The sequence below is a fragment of the Eurytemora carolleeae genome, unplaced genomic scaffold (assembly GCF_000591075.1).
Source record: "Eurytemora carolleeae unplaced genomic scaffold, Eaff_2.0 scaffold1545, whole genome shotgun sequence".
Classification (NCBI taxonomy): Eukaryota; Metazoa; Arthropoda; class Copepoda; order Calanoida; family Temoridae; genus Eurytemora; species Eurytemora carolleeae.
In genome coordinates this window covers 41285-64792 of record NW_019397433.1, presented here as the reverse complement: position 1 = coordinate 64792, position 23508 = coordinate 41285, and the positions used below count along the sequence as shown (strand labels likewise).

The window sequence follows — 23508 nt, the reverse complement described above, 5'->3', positions numbered from 1 at the left end:
AAAATAAACAAACTTTTTAAAATCAGTTTGCTTGGAGTGGAAATCATATTTGGTTTCTAATCTATAAAAAGGTTGAGTAGAATATAAAACTATTGTTGTGGAACAGAAAGAATAGATATCCATTGGTTTTCTTTTCTCCTGACAGGTTGACAGTAATACCCGGAGAGAACCCCGTGGCAGGACGGATATAATTATACAAGACAGGGTTCCACTTCATTTATCAGGGTGCAAACATTCACTGAGTAGAAAATATCACCGGCATTTTTCAAGAATTGAATTTAGTCCCCTCATGAATTAATATATATTTTGTATTCCAGTAAACGTCAAAACGGCCCAATTTTTTGGTGGCAACTAACATGATCCCAGGGAAGGTTTATGCACGGTCAAATTTGAAAACATTTTCGACATGTCGTCATTTTACATTTTCGACATGTCGTCATTTTACATTTTCGACATGTCGTCATTTTACATTTTCGACATGTCGTCATTTTAATTTTCGACATGTCGTCATTTTACATTTTCGACATGTCGTCATTTTACATTTTCGACATGTCGTCATTTTACATTTTCGACATGTCGTCATTTTAAATTTTCGACATGTCGTCATTTTACATTTTTGACATATTTTCGACATGTCGTCATTTTACATTTTCGACATGTCGTCATTATACATTTACGACATGTCGTCATTTTACATTTTCGACATGTCGTCATTTTAAATTTTCGACATGTCGTCGTTTTTTTAATCCATCAATTAAAAAAATCTGCGAAGCTTTTGATAATTGCAGATTATTATGAAAAATTCCGACTAAAAAAGCTAAAATTGTTTCTAAACAAGAGCCGCGAAGCACCCTAAAACTTTCGAATTTAAAATCTTTAACTTGCTTTTATAATTTCTATACAAATACAAAATTATTAAAGATTATAATTAGAACTATTATAAATGCACAAGTATATGCAACACTTGTTATTCTTGATCTTTATAAGAATGTTAAATTTAGGTGAGCGGAGAACCTCTGGTCGGAGATGATCTTTCTCCGAGTGTGACAGCAACCTGTAGTCAAGGATTCATGCGGGTAGGGATTCTCAGAGTGTACATAGATAAACAGAAACTTTATCTCAGGGTGTATAATGTACATAGATATACAGACACTTTATCTCAGGAGATATACAGAAACTTTATCTCAGGGTGTATAATGTGCATAGATATACAGACACTTTATCTCAGGATGTATAATGTACATAGATATACAGAAACTTTATCTCAGGGTGTATAATGTACATAGATATACAGACACTTTATCTCTGGATGTATAATGCACATTATAGATATACAGATACTTTATCTCAGGGTGTATACTGTACATAGATATACAGAAACTTTATCTCAGGGTGTATAATGTACATAGATATACAGACACTTTATCTCAGGGTGTATATAGATATACAGAAACTTTATCTCAGGGTGTGTATAGATATACAGAAACTTTATCTCAGGGTGTATTTAGATATACAGATACTTTATCTCAGGGTGTATAAAGATAGATATACAGAAACTTTATCTCAGGGTGTAGATAGATATACAGAAACTTTATCTCCGGGTGTATATAGATACAGATACTTTATCTCAGGGTGTATATAGATATACAGAAACTTTATCTCAGGGTGTATATAGATATATAGAAACTTTATCTCCGGGTGTATATAGATAAAGATTCTTTATCTCCGGGTGTATATAGATATACAGAAACTTTATCTCAGGGTGTATATAGATATACAGAAACTTTATCTCAGGGTGTATATTGATGTACAGGTATTTTATCTCAGGGCGTATATAGATATACAGATACTTTATCTCAGGGTGTATATAGATATACGGATACATTATCTCATGGTGTATATATATATACAGATACTTTATCTCAGTGAGACTGATTTTAAAAAAAACATACTTTTGCAGTGGTATGTATACAAAGATACAAAACAAATATTCATTTCGTTCTTTTAAACTATTAAATTTCAAGAATCACGGCACAACATTCCCGATTTTTGGAGGAAAAAAGTTAGCAATTTTAAAATATTTGCCATGCGATAAATCCCCAAGTTGTGCGCTACTAGAGCGCAAATCCGTAGTTTTCTACACGCTTTTAACGGGTTAAATTTTTGCAAACTCATCCCATTTGCTTGCTTCAACATAAAATGCGTGAAAGAAGGGCGGAAAATTTCGCGTTAAAAACCAAGACATTCAGTCTGGTTAAATTTGACATTAATGGGAGAGTGGGGGCGGGGGGGGGGGATTAGAATGTTGTTGCAAAAGTAGTTTTTTAACCAAGATTATTCGTTTCTTCATTTTTACAAGGCTATCCACAAAGAAATATTTTTAGTGACGATCAAAAATTCTTTAAATATGACGTTTTCCGATGTAAGAAACCATTTATGTACAGAGTAGAGAATATCATTTATGTACAGAGTAGAGAATATCATTTATGTACAGAGTAGATAATACCATTTATGTACAGTGTAGAGAATATTATTTATGTACAGAGTAGAACTAGAGAATATTATTTATGTATAGAGTAGAAAATATCATTTATGTACACTGTACAGAGTAGAGAATATCATTTATGTACAGAGTAGAGAATATCATTTATGTACAGAGTAGAGAATACCATTTATGTACAGAGTAGAGAATATTATTTATGTACAGAGTAGAGAATATTATTTATGTACAGAGTAGAGAATATTATTTATGTACAGAGTAGAGAATATCATTTATGTACAGAGTAGAGAATATCATTTATGCAAAGATTTAATATTATTTATCTACAGAAGAGAGAATATCTTTTATTCTTTCATTCTTTGTGGTTAACCCTGTAGAAAAAACTTATTTGAGCACTCAATAATGAAAAACTTTTGATATGGTCGTCTAAATCAAAATCGTATAGATTTAAATGCTTTAAAACATAATTGCAAATCTTTTAATGAAAGATTCTTGATTTAATATTTTGTTTAGGTTCGGTTAAGGACTAGCTCTGAGTTCCACGGTGTAATCCATGCTCGGGATTCTAGAGATAATGCTTGTTTAACATATGGTACTGGAGAAACGACGACATTTCTAACAATCAATCTTCTCACACCACGTGACCATCCTGCATTTTGTGGAGTTGTTCATGATAATGTAAGTTTTTAAATTTATTTTCCATTTTATTTAAAACTCCATGGAAAATAAAAAATTTTAAGCTGCAAAAAAAGCTTTTGTTTTTAAATTTATTTTAAAACTGAGCTGGAAAATGAGGTTGGACCATATTAGGATTCTAATAATAAAATGTAAAAATGTCTAACTTTGAAAGTTTGACAAGTTCGAAGGCAAAGTTTAAACTTTTGAGACCGAGATTTAGAAAATAAAATTACATGTCGTGGTTTCATGTTTCTGTAAACTTTGTGGAGCGACCGAATTCATTTTAAAAAATCCATTGTTTAAAAAGAAATACAGAAAACCTAAAGTTAACAGTATGGACCAATAAACAAGATAATCGAAAGACGACTTAAAGGTCATCTTTGTTTGTTTAATAACAAAGTTTGAATGTTCAGCTCTCAGAAAATAATTCTATCTGATTTGTATGTTCTAATATACAAGGCTATATTTCCGTCCCTACACTGTATTTCCACCAGCCAAAACCGGACCTAAACCGGACCTAAACTGGACCTAAACCGGTCCTAAAACGAACCTAAACCGGACCTAAATCCGGACCTAAACTGGACCTAAATCCGGACCTAAACTGGACCTAAACCGGACCTGAACAAGACCTAAACAGGACCTCTTCATAAATATTTCATGCTGATTTAAAAAGACAGTTTAACTTCCCCCCCCCCCTTTTTCTTAAATGTATCTTATATTTTGTCTTATCAACTTGTCATTTGCATTTAGCTCTCGGTAAAACAAGTTTAACAGAAAATAAAACAAAGTTTTAATAACTTTATCTAACTTTAGACATTGATAAGATGTGAGGGAGTAGTAATTTCGGTTCAGAGGGAGGGGGTACTGGAGAGAGTAGTTTGATAGATGTTTCAATTGTTGGATAATTTGATGGTTGGATGGTTGGATGGTTGGATGATTGGATGATTGGATTGTTATATTGTTGGCTGGTTGGATGGTTTTATTATTGGATGATTGGATGGTTGGCTGGTTGGCTGGTTGGATAGGTGGATGGTTGGATGATTGGATGATAGGCTGGTTAAATGATTGGATGATATGACTGGATGATCTTTTAGTAGTTGCTAGGCAGATAATTTATGTTTATGAATTGTTAATTAACAAATATACATCAATCCGAGAGGAACAAAAATTTGCAGAGAATTTGCAAATTCTAGACTTGTTTTGTAAAAAATTGTACAATTCAGTAATTATTGGCAGAATTCACGTTGAAAATCAAATATTGAATTTTAATCAGACAAATGCAAAATAATGTTGGCACAGTCGGAAATATGAAAAATTAAGTTTTTTTTTGAGGAAATAATATTCCATTTTTTAGTCGTGATTTCAAGTAAACCTTTTTTTTAAGAGAAACATTCACAATTCACAACGGTACCCCTTAAACCTATACCGAACTAAGAAGCAGGGAGGAAGATATCGTCGTTTTACAATCTTTCAATTTAAGATATTTCACATGAAATAAATTAATTTATTAATTGTTTAGGGAACTGACAAGAGTTCTCTAGCTCTAGCTGTGAGATCTCACCGAACCCTGGAGCTAGCAGCTGATAATTATTATGTAATTACCTGTGGTAGATCTGGGTTTAAGAATACTGATACAAACCTAACCTCATCAGTTCGTCTTCTACTCACCAGGTGACTCTCACAGCTAATTTTTTTTCCAGATTTTGACCTAGAAATAAATTTACAGTTGAACTTAATTGAAATTATTGCTGATTGCTCTCCACAAATTCTATCTTACTGATTCTTAAATCTGTGCAATCTGCTTTTTCAAATTATTTATGAATTCTGCTATGATAGGCAAAGTTATCAAATCATCAAAAGTTAAAACAATTATTATAGGTTTCAAAGATAAAGGGATTAGAAAAATTGAGTCTCCTGAGAGTAATCAGTTCATTTAACAAAAATCTACATGTTAAGATCTACAAAATTAATTCTTAATGCTGTCACCAAAGTTCTATAGGCAAAAACTAAATCCAGACAAGAAATATTTTATTCGAGACAGATTTTACAATGCTAGGTTGCAATGTTCTATTCCACAGTGGTATTAAGCAATTTTTTCTTTATTACTTGTCATATCTTTAAAGTAGAAAAAAAAACATAATAACTAGAAAAACCCGGACAATGAACAATTAGTTTAAAATTATAATTTGTGAATTTGTGCCCCTTTCCGCCTCCCCTCCGTTTATTGCAATCCCCAAAAAGAAAATAATTTTAAATATTTGTAAGAGCCTGGAACAGATATTAATCTCTGATGTCTCAAAAAAACTTAATGTTACTTTTCAGGTTACCCATATACAGCTGTAAACAAATCATTACATTTTTAGAGTTAGAAAAGAATTGAAAAAATAGAAAATATGTTTAAAGGATCAAAAAACATCATATATGAACAAAGCAAAGAAAAGGAATTAATACTTTAATCTAAAATAAAAACGTGGAAATGAGAAGAAAAATGAAGGTAAGAGAAAGATATGGAACGTAAAGTGGAACGTGAAGTGGAACGTGAAAGGTTGCAAGAATATAACACGTGAAAGATGAAAAAGTCTAAAATGTAATGAGTGAAGATTGCTGCCAATTGTTCAAAAATCTCTGCCAACCAGAGAGTATGAAATTTTATAGAGCACGCAGTTATACTTGCCATGAGTTTTTCTCTTTGTGTTCAGTTAAATCTAAATGTACGTGTATATGTATCAGTATATATTTTGATTTGTGTTCAATGAAATTGCAAATATCAAAGTTACCCAATTTTCACAGATTATTAGGAAGATCGTCATGCCCAAAGCCTCCCAGCCAGTTTAGTATTAGCTGTTTAGTAATACTGAGTTCTCTGTTAATTTTGTTACTCTTTGGTCCAAACAATGCAGTTAGGAACATTAGAACGATAAGAACAGTAAATCCTACAAAATATATAATTTTCCTTTCCTGTCTGACACCACATATTTTACTCAATATTACGGAGGTTCTGCGCGTGCAATATTGTCGTTTTTAGCACGTGCTTGTAGTAAATAGGGGAACGGGGAAGGCTGGGAGAGGAAGGTTGTGAGGGGAAGGTTGGAAGGAGAAAGTTGAGAGGGGAAGATTGGAAGGGGAAGGATTCTTAGACACAATTTAATCCCTACATATATACAACTCAATTTCGTAGAGCTTGGATATTTCAAACTATGAACTCTGTTAGATCAAATAATCTAAGTTTGACATATCAAAGGTTTACACCATCAGGTTGCTAAGATATAGGGATTCGCAAAATTGAGTTTGAGGCAAAAATTCAATTCCTTCGGAATTTTATTGGAATCTGGTGTTTAATTGAATCTTGAATAATTTAATAATATGATATTTTGTTGTAGGGAGGGAAGGAAGATAACTGAAGCAACTTATGGTAAAGAATATATACTGCAGGCAGAGATGGAGAAACCATCAGGTAATGCCCTAAACATTTTTATTTTTATACATTTTTTTACATTTTTATACAGGGTTTACCACATTATCGGATCGTTTATGGCTTTAAATTGCGATTTTCAGGATTAATCAGAAAATTTAAAAAGAATGAATTATTTTTAGTAAAATTTTAATATAAAAATTTGCATTCAGAGTTTTTAAGTATTATGTGCGAAATTCAACGTTAAATCTGGAGATAATCCAATATGATATAGGACACTCTGTTAATCTTCTAAGCATTTTAAAAATGTTGTGAATTTTTAAAGAAATCAAAACATTTTACACACTAATAACATTCTTACATATTTTTAAGAAATTTTCTTTTTATGTATAGTTAAACCCTAAATGAGCCATACATCGAAAGAATTTATCAAATGTCGTCTGGACAATTTTTCAATGGGGTTTATACTATTTTACGTAAATCCTAGTATTTCCGAAAATAAATAAATAGCCATGAATATGCGGGAATAGTCTTAAAGAGCTCCCTAGAATCATTAAATTGAAAAACTAAATATCTGCAACATTCCATTATCACAAAGTGAAGAATACGACATTTGATGAATTCTTTCGATGTATGGCTTATTTAGGGTTAAACTGTATTTATATCTTTTTTATGCATTTCTATAACTTCTTTATATTATTTTGATCACACAATTTTCATAGGCTTCTTATGTTTTGTAGATACACAATATGACATTTTTTTGTATCAATTTCACACCCTTTACCACATATATGGTGCAATTGGATTCTGTTGACACTTTTGCACCCTTACTATGTTTCGCGCTTGAATCTTAACCTTCAAGATATTTAATGATGTTGTTACATGGTTTATACGGATAGGTTTAATATTATAGTCAGATTTCAAAACTTATAATCATCTAACTTAATTATATTATTTGAATATTAAATATCATTAAAGGGATTGTTTATATATTTGAATATTAAACATTATCAAAGGGATAAAAAATTAAACCTAATTTAGAGAATGAGGAACAGAATATTAAAAATGTTTAGCCCAATAATCCATTCCTTAGATAATTTATGAAAACAGTTCATGCAATTTTAAAATGAATTTTCTTCCAGACTTTGTTTTATTGTTCGGGAGAAATTGAATAAAAATGCAAATTTAAGATGCGGAACATATTTTAAAACTATATTTAAGATGCGGAATATATTTAAAAACTATATATAGAGACAAATAGTTTTCTCCGAGAAATTTGAATTTGATGATGAGAACTGTGCAAAGGAAGAATAATATTAGTTTATTAAAAAGAAAGAAGGTCAAATTTATGCGACCTTACTGGTAGTACTTTGTCACCTCGTAGCTTCCCCAATTTCAATATTACCTCCAAGTATGAGAAAAACAAATTCATTTACAAATATTTTTATTCTTCTCAATGACTCTCTATTCAGAGGAGATATGTCAGATTCCAATCAAACGTGAAATTTACGTGGTTTAGAATATCTTATTTTGAAAGTCCTATTCAACGCTCCACTCTCAGTTCTATTTTAAATTTTAGCTTCACAGAAACTTTAACAGGGTACAAAGATATAAGGATTAGAAAATTACATTTTTTGGTGAGTAATAAGGTCCTTCATAAACTAACATCTGATTTAAAAACAGGATATGTAAAATTAATTACTCGTCTGTCCTTATTTTTTTTTACACTTTTAACATTTAACTTTTGATTCACTAATATTAAATATACATGAGGGTATCTTAAAGCTTACTAGATACATGTAAATATTGTAAACTGCTTTGATGGCTTTACATTTCCTGACTTAGAGATATTTGTCTTATGTCAAACTCAAACAAAATTCAGTAAGACCAAAATTAATTTTAAGATCTCCCCTGCCCCCCACCCCTCTTCAAACTTTTTTTATTCATTTATTATTTATTTTTTATTCAATAGTGGATTGTTTCCTTCAACTTTTAGTTGGCGCAAAAAGACTTTAAATGTTTTCTAATATTTTGCCGCAGATTTATTGAATAGCAAACAATGGTTGAACTAAACAGACGTAGTTGAACCAGTCATCTTTCTCTTAGCCTACGTTATATTAAATCTGGTTCCAGGTGCCTGAACGAGAAACATAACTTTAAAAAAAAATCATTATTGAATTAGACCCTCTCTTTGCCCTTTAGTCCAGGGACTTTATGTAAATTGGATTTGAATGGTATGCATTGTACTGTGCATGATTCTACATGATCCTGCATGATTTTGCATGATTCTGCACTCTAACCCTAGATACCCCTAGATATCCAGGGTTCATTACCAAGGTTAAATTTCCCCCCCAGATCAACAGGAAGAGTGTTGAATAAGAAATTAGCAGGGGGTTAAACACTATCTATCCATCATCTTCTAAGTTTTAATCTTGAAATATGGAGAGTTCAGAGTTTGTGGAAGAAATATATAGCTTTACTAACATTTACTTTAAGCTCGGGTTTAATTTAACCCTTTCTCGAGACCAGATTTTTACATCCTTATTATTGAGACCAAATTTTAGTTTCTATTTTAATTAAAACCTGATTTTCTTAAATCAAAGTTTTTTAATTAATGTTCTCAAAGCCAGTTTAGATATCTTCTCTTTCTAGTTTTCTTGAAACATAGCTTTCCTGATATCTAGTTTTATTGAACCCTAGTTTTCTTGAAAGATAACTTTCCTGATATTTAGTTTTATTGAACCCTAGTTTTCTTAAAACATAACTTTCCTGATATCTAGTTTTATTGAACCCTAGTTTTCTTGAAACATAGCTTTCCTGATATCTAGTTTTATTGAACCCTAGTTTTCTTGAAACATAACTTTCCTGATATCTAGTTTTATTGAATCCTAGTTTTCTTAAAACATAGCTTTCCTGATATATAGTTTTATTTAACCCTAGTTTTCTTGAAACATAGCTTTCCTGATATATAGTTTTATTGAACCCTAGTTTTCTTGAAACTTAGCCTTCCTGAAACCTAGTCTCAGTCAACCCTAGTTTTTCTTGAGTCTAACTTTCTTGAAATCTAGTTTTCTTGAAACCTAGCTTTCTTTGAACCTGTAGTTTCCTTGAAACCTAGCTTTATAGATAGATAGATGGTATAGGTTACAGATAGATGGATAGATAGAAAAATAGATGGTAAGGATTATAGATAGATCTATGGAAAGCTAGGGATTAACTAAATCTTGTTTCTAGGATGTCAAGAGATTTAGAACAAAATAGAAGAGACAGATTTATACAAAAGTTTAGATTGATATTTACAATGGTTATAAGAGTATGAAAAGATCTGATAGAAATTCATTTTCATTTAATAAATGTATTAAAATTTTTAATTTTGTTGAAGAAACAATATTTATTAGTTTAAATTTACATAAATAAGACATAATCCTACCAGAACAAACTTAAAAAGTAGATATTTTTTATATAAAAATTATTAAGGTACAGGCTATTATTTTCTAATCTTAACATTATTGCAACCTGAAGGTGCAAATATTTGCTATCCTAAACTTAGATATTTTGTTCTAACGGAATTTATAGTTTGAAATATCAAAGGTGTACGTAACTACGAATAGGAAGCTGCAAAGATATAAGTAAATTAGTGCTTGTTCAATATTATTTTTATGCTATTGACGTAAAAATTTGTCACAAAGGAAACGGTTGGGCCATTAATTCCTTCTTGACAGAATTTTGTAGGAATTTTATTTTGACGTAAAATCTAGTACAAAATATAATAAACTGCAATCACATTAAACTAAAGCTAATTTAATTTTAGTTTGAACCTACCTTGCATGTTTTTAATTACAACACTTTACTTTGAAGACATAAAGATAGAAAAAATAGATCTTTACAACCATGCAACCAAACCAAGGCTTACATGTCTCACTTCTGGTGTATAAAATTTGGTCAAAAAGTCGCACCAGAGGAGAGTTTTTAAAAAAACATTTTAATATTTGAATCAATTTGTTTGTAGATGATTACGGTATACGGGTGAGAAACTGTTTTGCCTTCAGTGACAAGAATTCATCAGTTCGGCTTCTTAATGATAAAGGGTAAGAGTTCAAATAATAAACTGAGATGGTGACTTTGATTGGACAGAACAGCAGTAATAAACTGAGATGGAAACTTTAATTGGACAGAACAACAGTAATAAACTGAGATGGAAACTTTAAAGGGACAGAACAGCAGTAATAAACTGAGATGTAAACTTTAAAGGGACAGAACAACAGTAATAAACTGAGATGTAAACTTTAAAGGGACAGAACAACAGTAATAAACTGAGATGTAAACTTTAAAGAGACAGAACAGCAGTAATAAACTGAGATGGAAACTTCAAAGGGACAGAACAGCAGTAATAAACTGAGATGTAAACTTTACAGGAACAGAACAGCAGTAATAAACTGAGATGTAAACTTTAATTGGACAGAACTACAGTAATAAACTGAGATGTAAACTTTAATTGGACAGAACTACAGTAACAGCAGTAATAAACTGAGATGTAAACTTTAATTGGACAGAACTACAGTAATAAACTGAGATGTAAACTTTAATTGGACAGAACTACAGTAATAAACTGAGATGTAAACTTTAATTGGACAGAACTACAGTAGTAAACAGAAAACTTTGAAAAAGAAGGACGAATGTATAGCAATATTTAAGTGTATTTGAGGTTGTTACAAAGCAAATAGGTTTACTAGACAATAATCAAATCACTAATTAAGTGAAGTGGGTCTGTTTACACTGCACAATTACTGTTTCACATGCTCATTGAAAGTTATAACTTGATTCTAAAAGTCGTCTTTCTATTTCACAGTTTTCTGGTTATTACTGTATCCCCTTTAAACTTTGTCAAAACAGTGCGAAATGGTGTAGAGGTCGGAATTGATGAATAGCATAGAAAAAGATGAACTATATTTCGTATTCATAACGTCATAACTTTTCGATATGCATTACATTACTCTAATTAACCCAAAATGCAAGGAAGAAGCGTTCCGGAATATTTTGAACAACCATATCGTGAATACAATCTATTTTGCAATCTATTTTCTATTCAAATGTTAAAAAGTATTATTGAAATATGGAAAAATTCCTTTTACTGAAGCAACGTCTGAAGGGATTTTTAGATAAACTTTAACTCTTTAGGGACCAAAGTTAATGAATTGGAGAGGTTGCTTAACCACCCCTAGCCGGTTCAAGTCCTGAATCACCGATTCAAAACCTTTTGAATCTTTAACTTTGAATCGGTAATTCAGGATTTGAACCAGGGTGCAGTTGGCATGGTTCAACGACTTTACTCCAATTTATTAAATTCGGTCCCGGTTTCCTCTTCTCTGCGAGAAACCAACAGACTAGTAAATCTATAGTGAATTAGCAACAATATCGAAAAAAGATTTAGAGCAATGGAACTATGGAACTAAATTATTCAGATAAAGATTTAGAGCAACGGAACTATGGAACTAAATTATCTTTATCTGTGAGTTAAGAGTCTATAAGAAACTAGAGTATACGTGCACTGGGTTTTTTAAATGGCAAGGACGTTTTTACTCTGCTCCGTGTAGTGTGTATGGATAGTAGGATATCTCTAGGTTTGGCTCGTTCTTCAGATTTTGTCATGGATAGATAATAGATATGTATCTAGATAGATAGATAGATAGATAGATAGTTAATCTTTGGTCGAGACTGAACAAGAATGCCTGAAGATGGTTCAATAAACCGAAAATTTAGCTGAAAGAGTTTTTTTTTAAGTGGAGCTGAGAGTGTTAGATTAAGAAGAATTGTAGATAGATAGATAGATAGATAGATAGATAGATAGATAGATAGATAGATAGATAGATAGATAGATAGATAGATAGATAGATAGATAGATAGACATTGTATTCAGATGGATACAATGTACAATGAAAGAAGTTTCACATCCAAGATCTACACGCATTCATTTCTTTTCTTTTCTGTAAGCTTTAGCCTCGTTTTAGGACGATGTTAGGATTTAAAGAGACTGTAAACGTAATATTTAGGGACCCCCTGTGCAAAGATAGCGATACCCGATTCACAGCGGTACCCTTGAAATATGGAAGATATTGTCGTTCTTCTAGATTTAAAATTTCTATTTGTTTTCCTGCAGTAGCAATGTGCAAGTCACTTTTGTAGAGAAAACACAATTAAAAATTATCAGTTTTAATAATTATGAACATTGATATCTATATAATTCATCAGACAAATCTTTTAAGGGTACTGTTGTGAATCTGACAGGGTAATCTTTGCATAGAGGGTCACTTGAACAAACGCTTAACGTTCCTTTAAATGTGTTTCACGAACAGTCTCTTTAAGTCCCAGTGGCATAAGTTCGAAAGACTCCCCTTTCAAGTCAATGTGGTAAACCGCAGAGACAGGTTTGAAAGGAAGGTTTTGAAATATAAATGAGTTGGTTTTCCTTCTACTCTTTGCCAAGAGTGTCCCAAAATCCCTTGATATTTTTTAATTTTGCATAAAATTTTAGGACAGCCAAGAACTTGTAAAGGGAAACAAAACTTAATACAAATATAAAGCTTTGACTGTCAAAGCTTAGGGTTGTAATACATTCTTCTGACTGAAAAAGCTTGGTATGTTTACAAAACTTTGGAAAGTCCCAGAGCTTCAGTCGGATCTTTACAAAAATTCTGATTGACCCAAAGTTTAGTGCTGCTCTTTGTTTCATCATTATTCTTTATTTGGATATCTTGTATACTAGATTTATTCTTTATTTGGACATCTTGTATACTAGATTTATTCTTTATTTGGACATCTTGTATACTAGATTTATTCTTTATTTGGATATCTTGTATACTAGATTTATTCTTTATTTGGATATCTTGTATACTAGATTTATTCTTTATTTGGATATCTTGTATACTAGATTTATTCTTTATTTGGACATCTTGTATACTAGATTTATTCTTTTATTTGGACATCTTGTATACTAGATTTATTCTTTATTTGGACATCTTGTATACTAGATTTATTCTTTATTTGGACATATTGTAAAATAGAATTTTTACAAGAAACTTCAAAGCAAAACAAACAAAGTAAATAAGCTCCAATGACAAATGGATATGAACGCATTTATGCTATTTTTTATTTTTGTAAGTAAAAATGTTTCTATTGATGTCAGATTTTGGAAATATATTATTGAAGATAGAAGGCTGAATAGATGTGGGAAATGTATTTATATGATATTCAAAATATGCCAAGATAGTTTCATACAACCATTTTACAATAGGACTGTAAACCAACATCAGACATTTACAGAAGTACATTTGGTTATGAAGGCAGAAGTGGGTGAAAGGGGGTTAAGTGATTGGAAAGGGGATAAGGGGCATGGGAGGGGGTAATGAAGGGGAATAGGGACTTGGAAGGGGCGGAGGTTTAAGGGAAGGGGTTCCGGTTAAGGGAAAAGGGTAGGGTCTACGGAAGCAAACGTTAAAAGTTAAATGTATAAATAGATTTAAAAAGAAGAGTTTAAGGCATAGAACGGAAAAGTGAAAAATGAAGACGGATTAAAAGAAATGAAAAGAAAGAATCTAGTTCTGTAGAGTTAACAATAAACAGATTAAAGTGAAACAGTTGAATAAAAAGGTTCAATAACCGCCATTGTTTCATGATGTAAACCGATTAAAGATCTACATTCCACATATATACAATATCATGGATAATTTAGAAAATTACAGTTTATTCGGATTACATGTCTATATAGACAGGATAGATATGTTGCCTAAGCCATGACAACCTCCGCAGACTTTCTTTATAGGATACTAGCTTGAGAACCCAGCGTTTTCCTAGGTACTCATATAGTTACTCCCGCCGTTTACCTGCGCTCTGTTATAAATTACGATTTTCCGTGTAAAAGTGGACTCACTCAACTAAGAATTTCAAAACCAAGCTTAAAACGTTTCCGTGGTTCTTCCAAATTCCCAAATCAAGATTTGAGGCAAATCGGTCAAGGGGTTCATCAGTTATGATCTGACATACAAACACCAATTACAACTTTATATATATATGATGCTCGACCCAATACATATCCCCTCTCAGGGTATACGTGTCTGCCAATTCAAAACTGATTAAATACCTAACTAACAGTATAAAACTATTTTCTATCTATGTAATCCATGGCAAAGATGCAAACGAACCGTGAAAATTCTACACGAAAAACAAATCTCGCTTCTTCAACTTTTAAGTTTCTTTGTTTTATTTAAAACAATTATTTTTTGAGAGAGATTTTCAAAAGATATTATTTTGTTTTGAAATATTAAAAGTTTATGTAGTTCATTGTAGATAATACTTATTTTTCCTTTCATGGTATCTTGAATAAAAAGAATACAATGACAGATATCTTGATATAAATCATTAAAACCTTGTTTAGAAATATTTTTATTGAGAATAAATCTAAATACAATGTAGAAAAATTAATGTTACTTAAACTATGCAGAAATGAAAACTGTAGCAAACTCGGTTAACGGTAAAGGAATTGAGTCTTTGCCACAAACTCTGATTTTCTAATCCCTCTATTTTTGGAACCCAATGTCGTAAACCTTTGATATTTCAAACTTATATTATTTAATCTAATAGAAGTCATAGTTTGAAATGTCAAAGGTCTACGACATTGGATTGCAAAGATATAGGGAAGAGAAAATCAGAGTTTGTGACAAAGACTCAATTCCTTTGGACGGATTGCCAGTTATTGATTGATTGATTGATTCTAGTTAGATCTGTTCAAACTTTCCTATGATGTTATAGCCATAAAGGTGCTTTTAGAAACGTGAATGGTGGATTTATGCTACAGAATCAATGTTGGAAATATTCAGAAATACACACTTTTAAAGCTAGAAAAAATCAGATAAATTTTAAATGGTACCATTTCAATGGAGGGTCACTTGAAATAAATACGACAGTTCCTTTCAGAAACAAATCTCCGGATGGGTTGAATAACTTTAAACCGTTATCTCCGGGTGTGTTGAATAACTCTAAACTGTTCCTGGTGTTCAGGTGTCCGGAGAAGAACGTGATGTCTCAGTTTGTGTTTGATCAGAGCTCAGGACGATCCTCGGCCAATCTTTACTCCATGTTCAGGTCAGGAATATAAGCGGGGGGGCCAGGGGGGGGGGGGCAGGTCAATCAAAAATTAAACGTAAATTTACTCATTTTTTATTGAAAATATATTTTTGAGAAAGTAGTCGAAAAAAATTCTTAAAGGCTTTAAGATGAACCAACATTTTTAGAATCTAAATCAATATATGGTAATATTTTTATTCATATCCGATGTTTTTTTGTAAAATAACTTGTCCAGTGGCAGTATTCTCTCATATCCGATGTTTTTTTGTAAAATAACTGTCCAGTTTCTCCAGACATTAAAGACTATGGGGTTTGTTGAGGACGGGTTTTCCAAAATTCTCTTTGAAAAAAATCTGATAAAATTAAAACGTATGAATGGTTTCTCCTATAGCCCTTTTATCCCCACTAAAAGACTGTAAACCCCTGATGAATGAGTTGCAGGCCTGAAAACTATATTGTTGTGGTAAAATGAGTTTGAAAATATTTAATTAAACTATTTGTTATCAAGAACATTGGAAAATTTAAAAAACTGAAAGAGTCTAGATTAGGACGAAAGAAAATTATATAAAAATATGTCGGACGCAAAGCAAGATACCAAAATGTAAACAAGACGACTTTCTATTTCAATTTATATTTTTACCAAGCTTTCAAACAGCAAAGACACAGAAACTTGTAAACAAAAAGCAGTTGTCAATTACAGCTTCTCTTTGTGTACTTGTAAACTTATACTTTAAAAAACGTTTGTTAGGATTCAAAGCATTACTAATAAAAATTCGTATTCATTGTATTGATATAAATCGCCGACACCTGTAGTAATAATGTTAATAATTAATAATGACTATAAAAACAATGATAACATGAATAATGATGATACTAATCATTGATTGATAGATAGATAATCATCAACGTGTTTCAGGTTTCCAGATTCTAATACAGTTCATCTTCAATGTGATATTATACTCTGCAACTCAAAATCCTGCCAGGTTTATTTTTAACCCTAGTAACCTGGGATACACCCTGAAGGTTTAGTTTTAACCCAGTAACCTGGGATACACCCTGAAGGTTCAGTTTTAACCATATTAATCCGGGATACACCCTGAAGGTTTAGTTTTAATCATAATAATCTGTGATACACCCTGAAGGTTTAGTTTTAACCATATTAATCTGGGATACACCCTGAAGGTTTAGTTTTAACCATATTAATCTGGGATACACCCTGAAGGTTTAGGTTTAACCCTAGTAACCTGGGATACTCCCTGAAGATTTAGTTTTAACCATATTAATCTGGGATACACCCTGAAAGTTTAGTTTTAACCATATTAATCTGGGATACACCCTGAAGGTTTAGTTTTAACCATATTAATCTGGGATACACCCTGAAGGATTAGTTTTAACCATATTAACCTGGGATACACCCTGAAGGTTTAGGTTTAACCATATTAACCTGGGATACACATCTGAAGGTTTATTTTTAACCATATTAATCTGGGATACACCCTGAAGGTTTAGGTTTAACCATATTAACCTGGGATACACATCTGAAGGTTTATTTTTAACCCTAGTAATCTGGGATACACCCTGAAGGTTTAGTTTTAACCTAATTAGTCTGGGATACACCCTGAAGGTTTAGTTTTAACCCTATTAATCTGGGATACACCCTGAAGGTTTAGTTTTAACCATATTAACCTGGGATACACCCTGAAGGTTTAGGTTTAACCATATTAATCTAGGATACACCCTGAAGGTTTGGTTTTAACCATATTAACCTGGGATACACATCTGAAGGTTTAGGTTCAACCATATTAACCTGGGATACACCCTGAAGGTTTAGCTTTAACCATATTAATCTGGGATACACCCTGAAGGTTTAGTTTTAACCATATTAACCTGGGATACACATCTGAAGGTTTAGGTTTAACCATATTAACCTGGGATACACATCTGAAGGTTTATTTTTAATCATATTAATCTTGGATACACCCTGGAGGTTTAATTTTAACCATATTAATCTGGGATACACCCTGAATGTTTAGGTTTAACCATATTAATCTGGGATACACCCTGAAGGTTTAGTTTTAACCATATTAATCTGGGATGCACCCTGAAGGGTTAGTTTTAACCATATTAATCTGGGATACACCCTGAAGGTTTAGGTTTAACCATATTAACCTGGGATACACCCTGAAGGTTTATGTTTAACCATATTAATCTGGGATACACCCTGAAGGTTTAGTTTTAACCCTAGCAATCTGGGATACACCCTGAAGGTTTATTTTTAACCATATTAATCTGGGATGCACCCTGAAGGTTAAGTTTTAACCATATTAATATGGGATACACCCTGAAGGTTTAGGTTTAACCATATTAATCTGGGATACACCCTGAAGGTTTATTTTTAACCATATTAATCTGGGATACACCCTGAAGGTTTAGTTTTAACCCTAGTAATCTGGGATACACCCTGAAGGTTTAGGTTTAACCCTAGTAACCTGGGATACACCCTGAAGGTTTAGTTTTAACCTTAGTAATCTGGGATACACCCTGAAGGTTTAGGTTTAGCTCTAGTAATCTGGGATACACCCTGAAGGGTTAGTTTTAACACTAGTAATCTGGGATACACCCTGAAGGTTCAGGTTTAGCCCAGTAGCCTGGGATACACCCTGAAGATTTAGGTTTAACCCAGTAACCTGGGATACACCCTGAATGTTCTGTTTTAACCCTAGTAAACCAGGGATACACCCTGCAGGTTTAGGTTTAATCCTAATCAACCTTGAACATACCATGTTGGTTTAGGTTTAACCCTAAGAAACCTAGGATTCACTCTAAGAGGTTTAGGTTACACTTTAGTATACCTGGAATACACCCCAGTGTATAGGTACCTAATACCAATACAAAGTTTATTTTTAACCCAAATGCTTTAGTTGTGCTCTATATGATTTTATTGTTAACATTTTATTTCTGCACTGATTTTTTAACGGAGGGTGTGAAAAGAAATAAATCTGAACAGGAAATGAAGGATTATATCACAAAATCTTCTAACGATTTATTACACTTGGAAACTTTGCTGAGATTCTTAATTTCCACCCAGGCCATCCTAAACATCCTAGGTCTAGAAGTATCGTTCTTTAATCTTTTTACACACGGAACTCTTTGCTTAAAGAGATAATATATCAAACAGTACCCTGAATACCTTTCTCTGATTAGGAAAGCATAAGTTATCAATAATTTTCTCTTTAAAGATTATTCTTTTCAATTGTGGTTTCTAAATAAAATGACGATCTTGTACATTATAGATCCGATAAAGGCCTCTTCTTAAAAGTTAACTAATTATAAACCTAAACCAAAGACTACATCGCTTCTACCATCCGAGTAATTTTTTTTTTAATTTAAAGATAAAAAATAGTAAATATTTCAGGAGTCCTTGTGTGTAACTGACCCTGATACCTCAGCTAGGTCCAGGGTTGGGGGAGGAGAAGGAGAAGGGGATCAGGATCATCGAATGATGGCTTCAACGACAGTTTTCGTCCTGGAACCCGGAGTCTCTGCTCTAGGTATAGATAAATGCTTTGAACGGAATAAGTAGTTAGAAAAGGGGGAAGTGTAAGCCAGGGTAGGGAAGAGTAAAATATCAAAATTCAGCGAAGAAAAAAAGGTGGAAAAATATTATATATTGATTTACGGTGAGGTAGATAAGGCGGAGAACGGTGATGAAAGTAAGTAAAGTAAGGCAATAAAAGATTATTCAAGGTAATGTAGGGTAGAGAATTATTTTGAAAGGTGATATAAGGTGAAGATTAAGAAAAATTATTTAAGAAGAGGTAAGGCTGTGAAAGATGATGCACGGCAAGGTAAGGCGGAAAAATAGTCAAGGTAAGGTAAGACGGAGAAAGGTTATGTAAGGTGAGGTAAGGCGGAGAAAGAATGTGTAAGGTGAGGTAAGGCGGAGAAAGATTATGTAAGGTGAAGTAAGGCGGAGAAAGATTATGTAAGGTGAGGTAAGGGGGAGAAAGGTTAAGAAAGGTGAGGTAAGGGGGAGAAAGAATATGTAAGGTGAGGTAAGGCGGAGAAAGATTATGTAAGGTAAGGTAAGGCGGAGAAAGATTATGTAAGGTGAGGTAAGGTGGAGAAAGATTATGTAAGGTAAGGTAAGACGGAGAAAGAATATGTAAGGTGAGGTAAGGCGGAGAAAGAATATGTAAGGTGAGGTAAGGCGGAGAAAGATTATGTAAGGTAAGGTAAGGCGGAGAAAGATTATGTAAGGTGAGGTAAAGAGATGAGAGATGATGCTAAAACTGTTTGTTTAAAGATTAAAGAAGATGAATATTACAAAGAACAAAGGACGGGGTTGAAGGAAACCAACTATGGAAAGATAAATGGCGAGATAAGAAGAATATTTCTGAAAAGGTTAAAAGAAGTGAGAGAAGGAAGAATACAGAGTTAAGAGTTAATCATCTTTATTAACTCCGAATTAGCCTCATAATTACTTTAATTACCATGAAAACGATATTTTGAGTCAAAATTATCTAAAATAGATTTTTTAGAAAAAATATTTTCTGCCGAGTCTAAACATAAACATTTATATAATTAAAATGAAAGTATTTAACCCTGGAGTTTATCATGAACCCTGAGCAGTTGACATCCTATCCATTCAACCTTGAAATATTGAACCTGAGAAACCCCTAATCTCTGTGTCTACGATGAGAAACAAGTCCTTCCTTCTCCCCCCCCCCCCACACACCGGATATTTAACATCGTAATTGCATATAAGGTGAAGCATAAGTATTGGTTTAGATCATCTGATCTCGGAAACTTATCATGATGTGCATTGTGCAAGGAAGCAACAAAATACAAAAAATTTTAATCAACTTTGCTGATATCATTAAATGGAAGGAGAAAGATAGATAAAAAACACTATAATTCAATGGAAAGAGAAAGATAGATAAAAAAGAATATTATTCAATAGAAGGAGAAAGACAGCTAAAAAACATTATAATTCAACGGAAGGAAAAAGATAGCTAATAAAAGAATATGACTCAATAGAAGGAGAAAGATAGCTAAAAAAAGAATATAATTCAATAGAAGGAGAAAGATAGCTAAAAAAAACACTTTTATTCAATGGAAAAAGAAAGATAGCTTCAAAAACACTATAATTCAATGGAAAGAAAAAGATAGCTAATAAAAGAATATGACTCAATAGAAGGAGAAAGATAGCTAAAAAAAAACATAATTCAATAGAAGGAGAAAGATAGCTAAAAAAAGAATATAATTCAACAGAAGGAGAAAGATAGCTAAAAAAAACACTATAATTCAATGGAAGGAGAAAGATAGCTAAAAAACACTATAATTCAATGGAAGGAGAAAGATAGCTAAAAAAAAAGAATATAATTCAATGGAAGGAGAAAGATAGCTAAAAAAAATATAATTCAATAGAAGGAGAAAGATAGCTAAAAAAAGAAAATAATTCAATAGAAGGAGAAAGATAGCTAAAAAAACACTATAGTTCAATGGAAAGAGAAAGATAGGTAAAGAAGGATAGAAATTTAAAGAAGAGTATAATTATAAATAAGAAAGTATACCTGGAGATATATAAAATAAATACCTAGAAAGGTAATAAAGGATAGAAATAAATGAAAGAGATAAATAGATAGGGATATAATTGAATGAAGTACGGAGATTCTTAGAAAGATAATGAATGATAAAAATGAAAAGAAGAGATAGAAAGATAAAAAACGGTAAAGAAGGATAGAAAATATAGGGATAAGATAAGGTACAAAGGGAGAAGAGTTCAGAAAATAAATATTAAAAAAAAGAGTAAATCTAACCTTAACCCTATATTAAAATATTTAGCTTCTACTGAAGAGTGTGAGCTGGGACCCCCCTGGCTCCTCTGGTTGTGCGTGGTGTTCGGTATCCTCTTCCTCATCATGCTCTGCGTTAATATCTTCCTCTGCTCCGCTATGACCTGTTCTATATCTAAGACGGATACGGAACCAGAGGAGAAGGCAGGAAGTGTGTTTACAGTTCAGGTAAAATCTGGTTTCTGTTTAATGGGATTGTTCAGATATTTAAGTAAAGACGAGAGGTACCATTTACCAACATCGTCTAAGGTGTCTTTAACATTTCTGTATCAAAATAGTGCTCAATTAAAACGGTTGTATATTAAAAAAAAAAAAATTTAGCTAATTTTGTATTTTGTTTTTATGTAAGGCCTCTTTTTTCTTTTCTTTTTCTCTTTGTTCTTTGTTCTTATTACAATTATATTTATTTATATATGTACCTTTTAGCCTCATGAATTTCTGAGTTTTTTCTTTCCAGGATTATGACCCATACCGGAGCTGGTCTGGGAGCCAGTATGGGAGTAGGTTCAGTTTAGATCATCCTGGAACCCGGACCCTGGAAACCTCAAGACCTTTGGGTCCTGAACACCCAGGGACCAGGATACTTAGTCCTGCTAGTCTACCCTACTCCAGTCTTCAGAATACTAAATCTACATATTCTAACTCTAGACCAAGTAAGATCAACTTTTTATGTACAATCGTACAAAGGGTTTTCCGGAAAGTGTGAGATTTCATATTTTTATTCATGGTTTCTTGCATTTTTACACTTGCTTCTTTCTTTGTCAAATCATTTCATTTACCATTCAAAAGCAATATTCAATTCATCAGATAAACAAACACAATCTCTTCCTCTATATTGGTAAAGGAATTGAGTCTGTGTAACAATTTGCTTTTGGACTCTAGATTGGTTAAAGATTTATTTGGTCGTCATGGAAGTCGCACCCTTCGTTGGTAACTCTGTAACTTGCAACCTTATGCAAAGTTTGTTTTTTTAGACTTTGGAAGAAGCATAACATTTTAAATTTTAATGTATGTTCAGTTTTGAAAATATTTTTGTCGGATTTTTCGCGAGAAATTCTCTAATTGAAAATCAAACTAAAATTATAACCTGTCACAAAAATGATACAACAGTTGTCATAAACATTGCTTTAAAAGCTTTCAATGAATCTTCTGAATCTTTAAATCGTCATTATTTATAATTGATACAAATTTTAATAGTTGTATCTGTCTAGGTTCTAGAAACGGAAAGTATAACGGAATCTCCAACGGAAGCCTGCATTACGATAACTCTCCCCTGTACAACAGCTTAAATATGAACCGCCCACCTCCAGCCGTTTACCAACCGACCACACCTTCCCGTTCTCGGACTCCGAACCGCACTCCTCGCTCTCGCGCACGGGCTCGACATCGTGCTCGCGAAGCCGGTCATTTTGACCTGGCGCCGGACCAGTACAGTTTACATTCCCGACCAGCTAGCCAGGCCGGCAGCTATAAACACGCCATGCGTACGCGAATTCCGGATATATAAAAGCGCATACTAGATAATATTATAGCAAATTCAAGTTAAAAATTCAAGTGATTTGTGAAGAAACATTTGATAAAACCCGAGAAACATTTTGTAGTAATCAATACAAGCGGGAAAGTGACAATCCGTACTCCTTGATGATATATCCGACTTGAAGATTTCCCATTAAAGATAGGGTTCATCAAATGGTTAGATGTAACCTGAAATCTGTTGTGTACGTGTACATAATAGACTGTACACTGTACAGTACAGTGTAACGTGTACATAATGTCGTGGAATTAAAAAAGAACTGTTTAATAGTAAAAAAAATCTAGTCAATTTTTAAGACAAAAACAACTTATTATGCTCTGAAATTAAATTGGGGCTATATGTTATGCTTAAAATGAGTTGTTTTAGTAAGTTCCCTCCAATGAATTTTATAATGTACATATAAATA

At 32.4% G+C, this 23508-nt stretch overlaps 1 protein-coding gene across 1 annotated transcript; it reads left to right on the top strand.

The window, feature by feature from the left end:
• Positions 1 to 1001: 1001 nt before the first annotated feature.
• LOC111714263 (uncharacterized) lies at positions 1002 to 23084 on the top strand (the record flags this gene model as incomplete). Its single annotated transcript, XM_023489329.1, has 11 exons — positions 1002 to 1076; positions 3014 to 3178; positions 4698 to 4849; positions 6559 to 6632; positions 10600 to 10678; positions 15645 to 15728; positions 16627 to 16693; positions 19126 to 19261; positions 21558 to 21736; positions 22026 to 22221; positions 22780 to 23084. Coding segments are annotated over 11 exons (1503 nt in total), but the record flags the coding sequence as incomplete, so codon positions are not given.
• Positions 23085 to 23508: the final 424 nt, after the last annotated feature.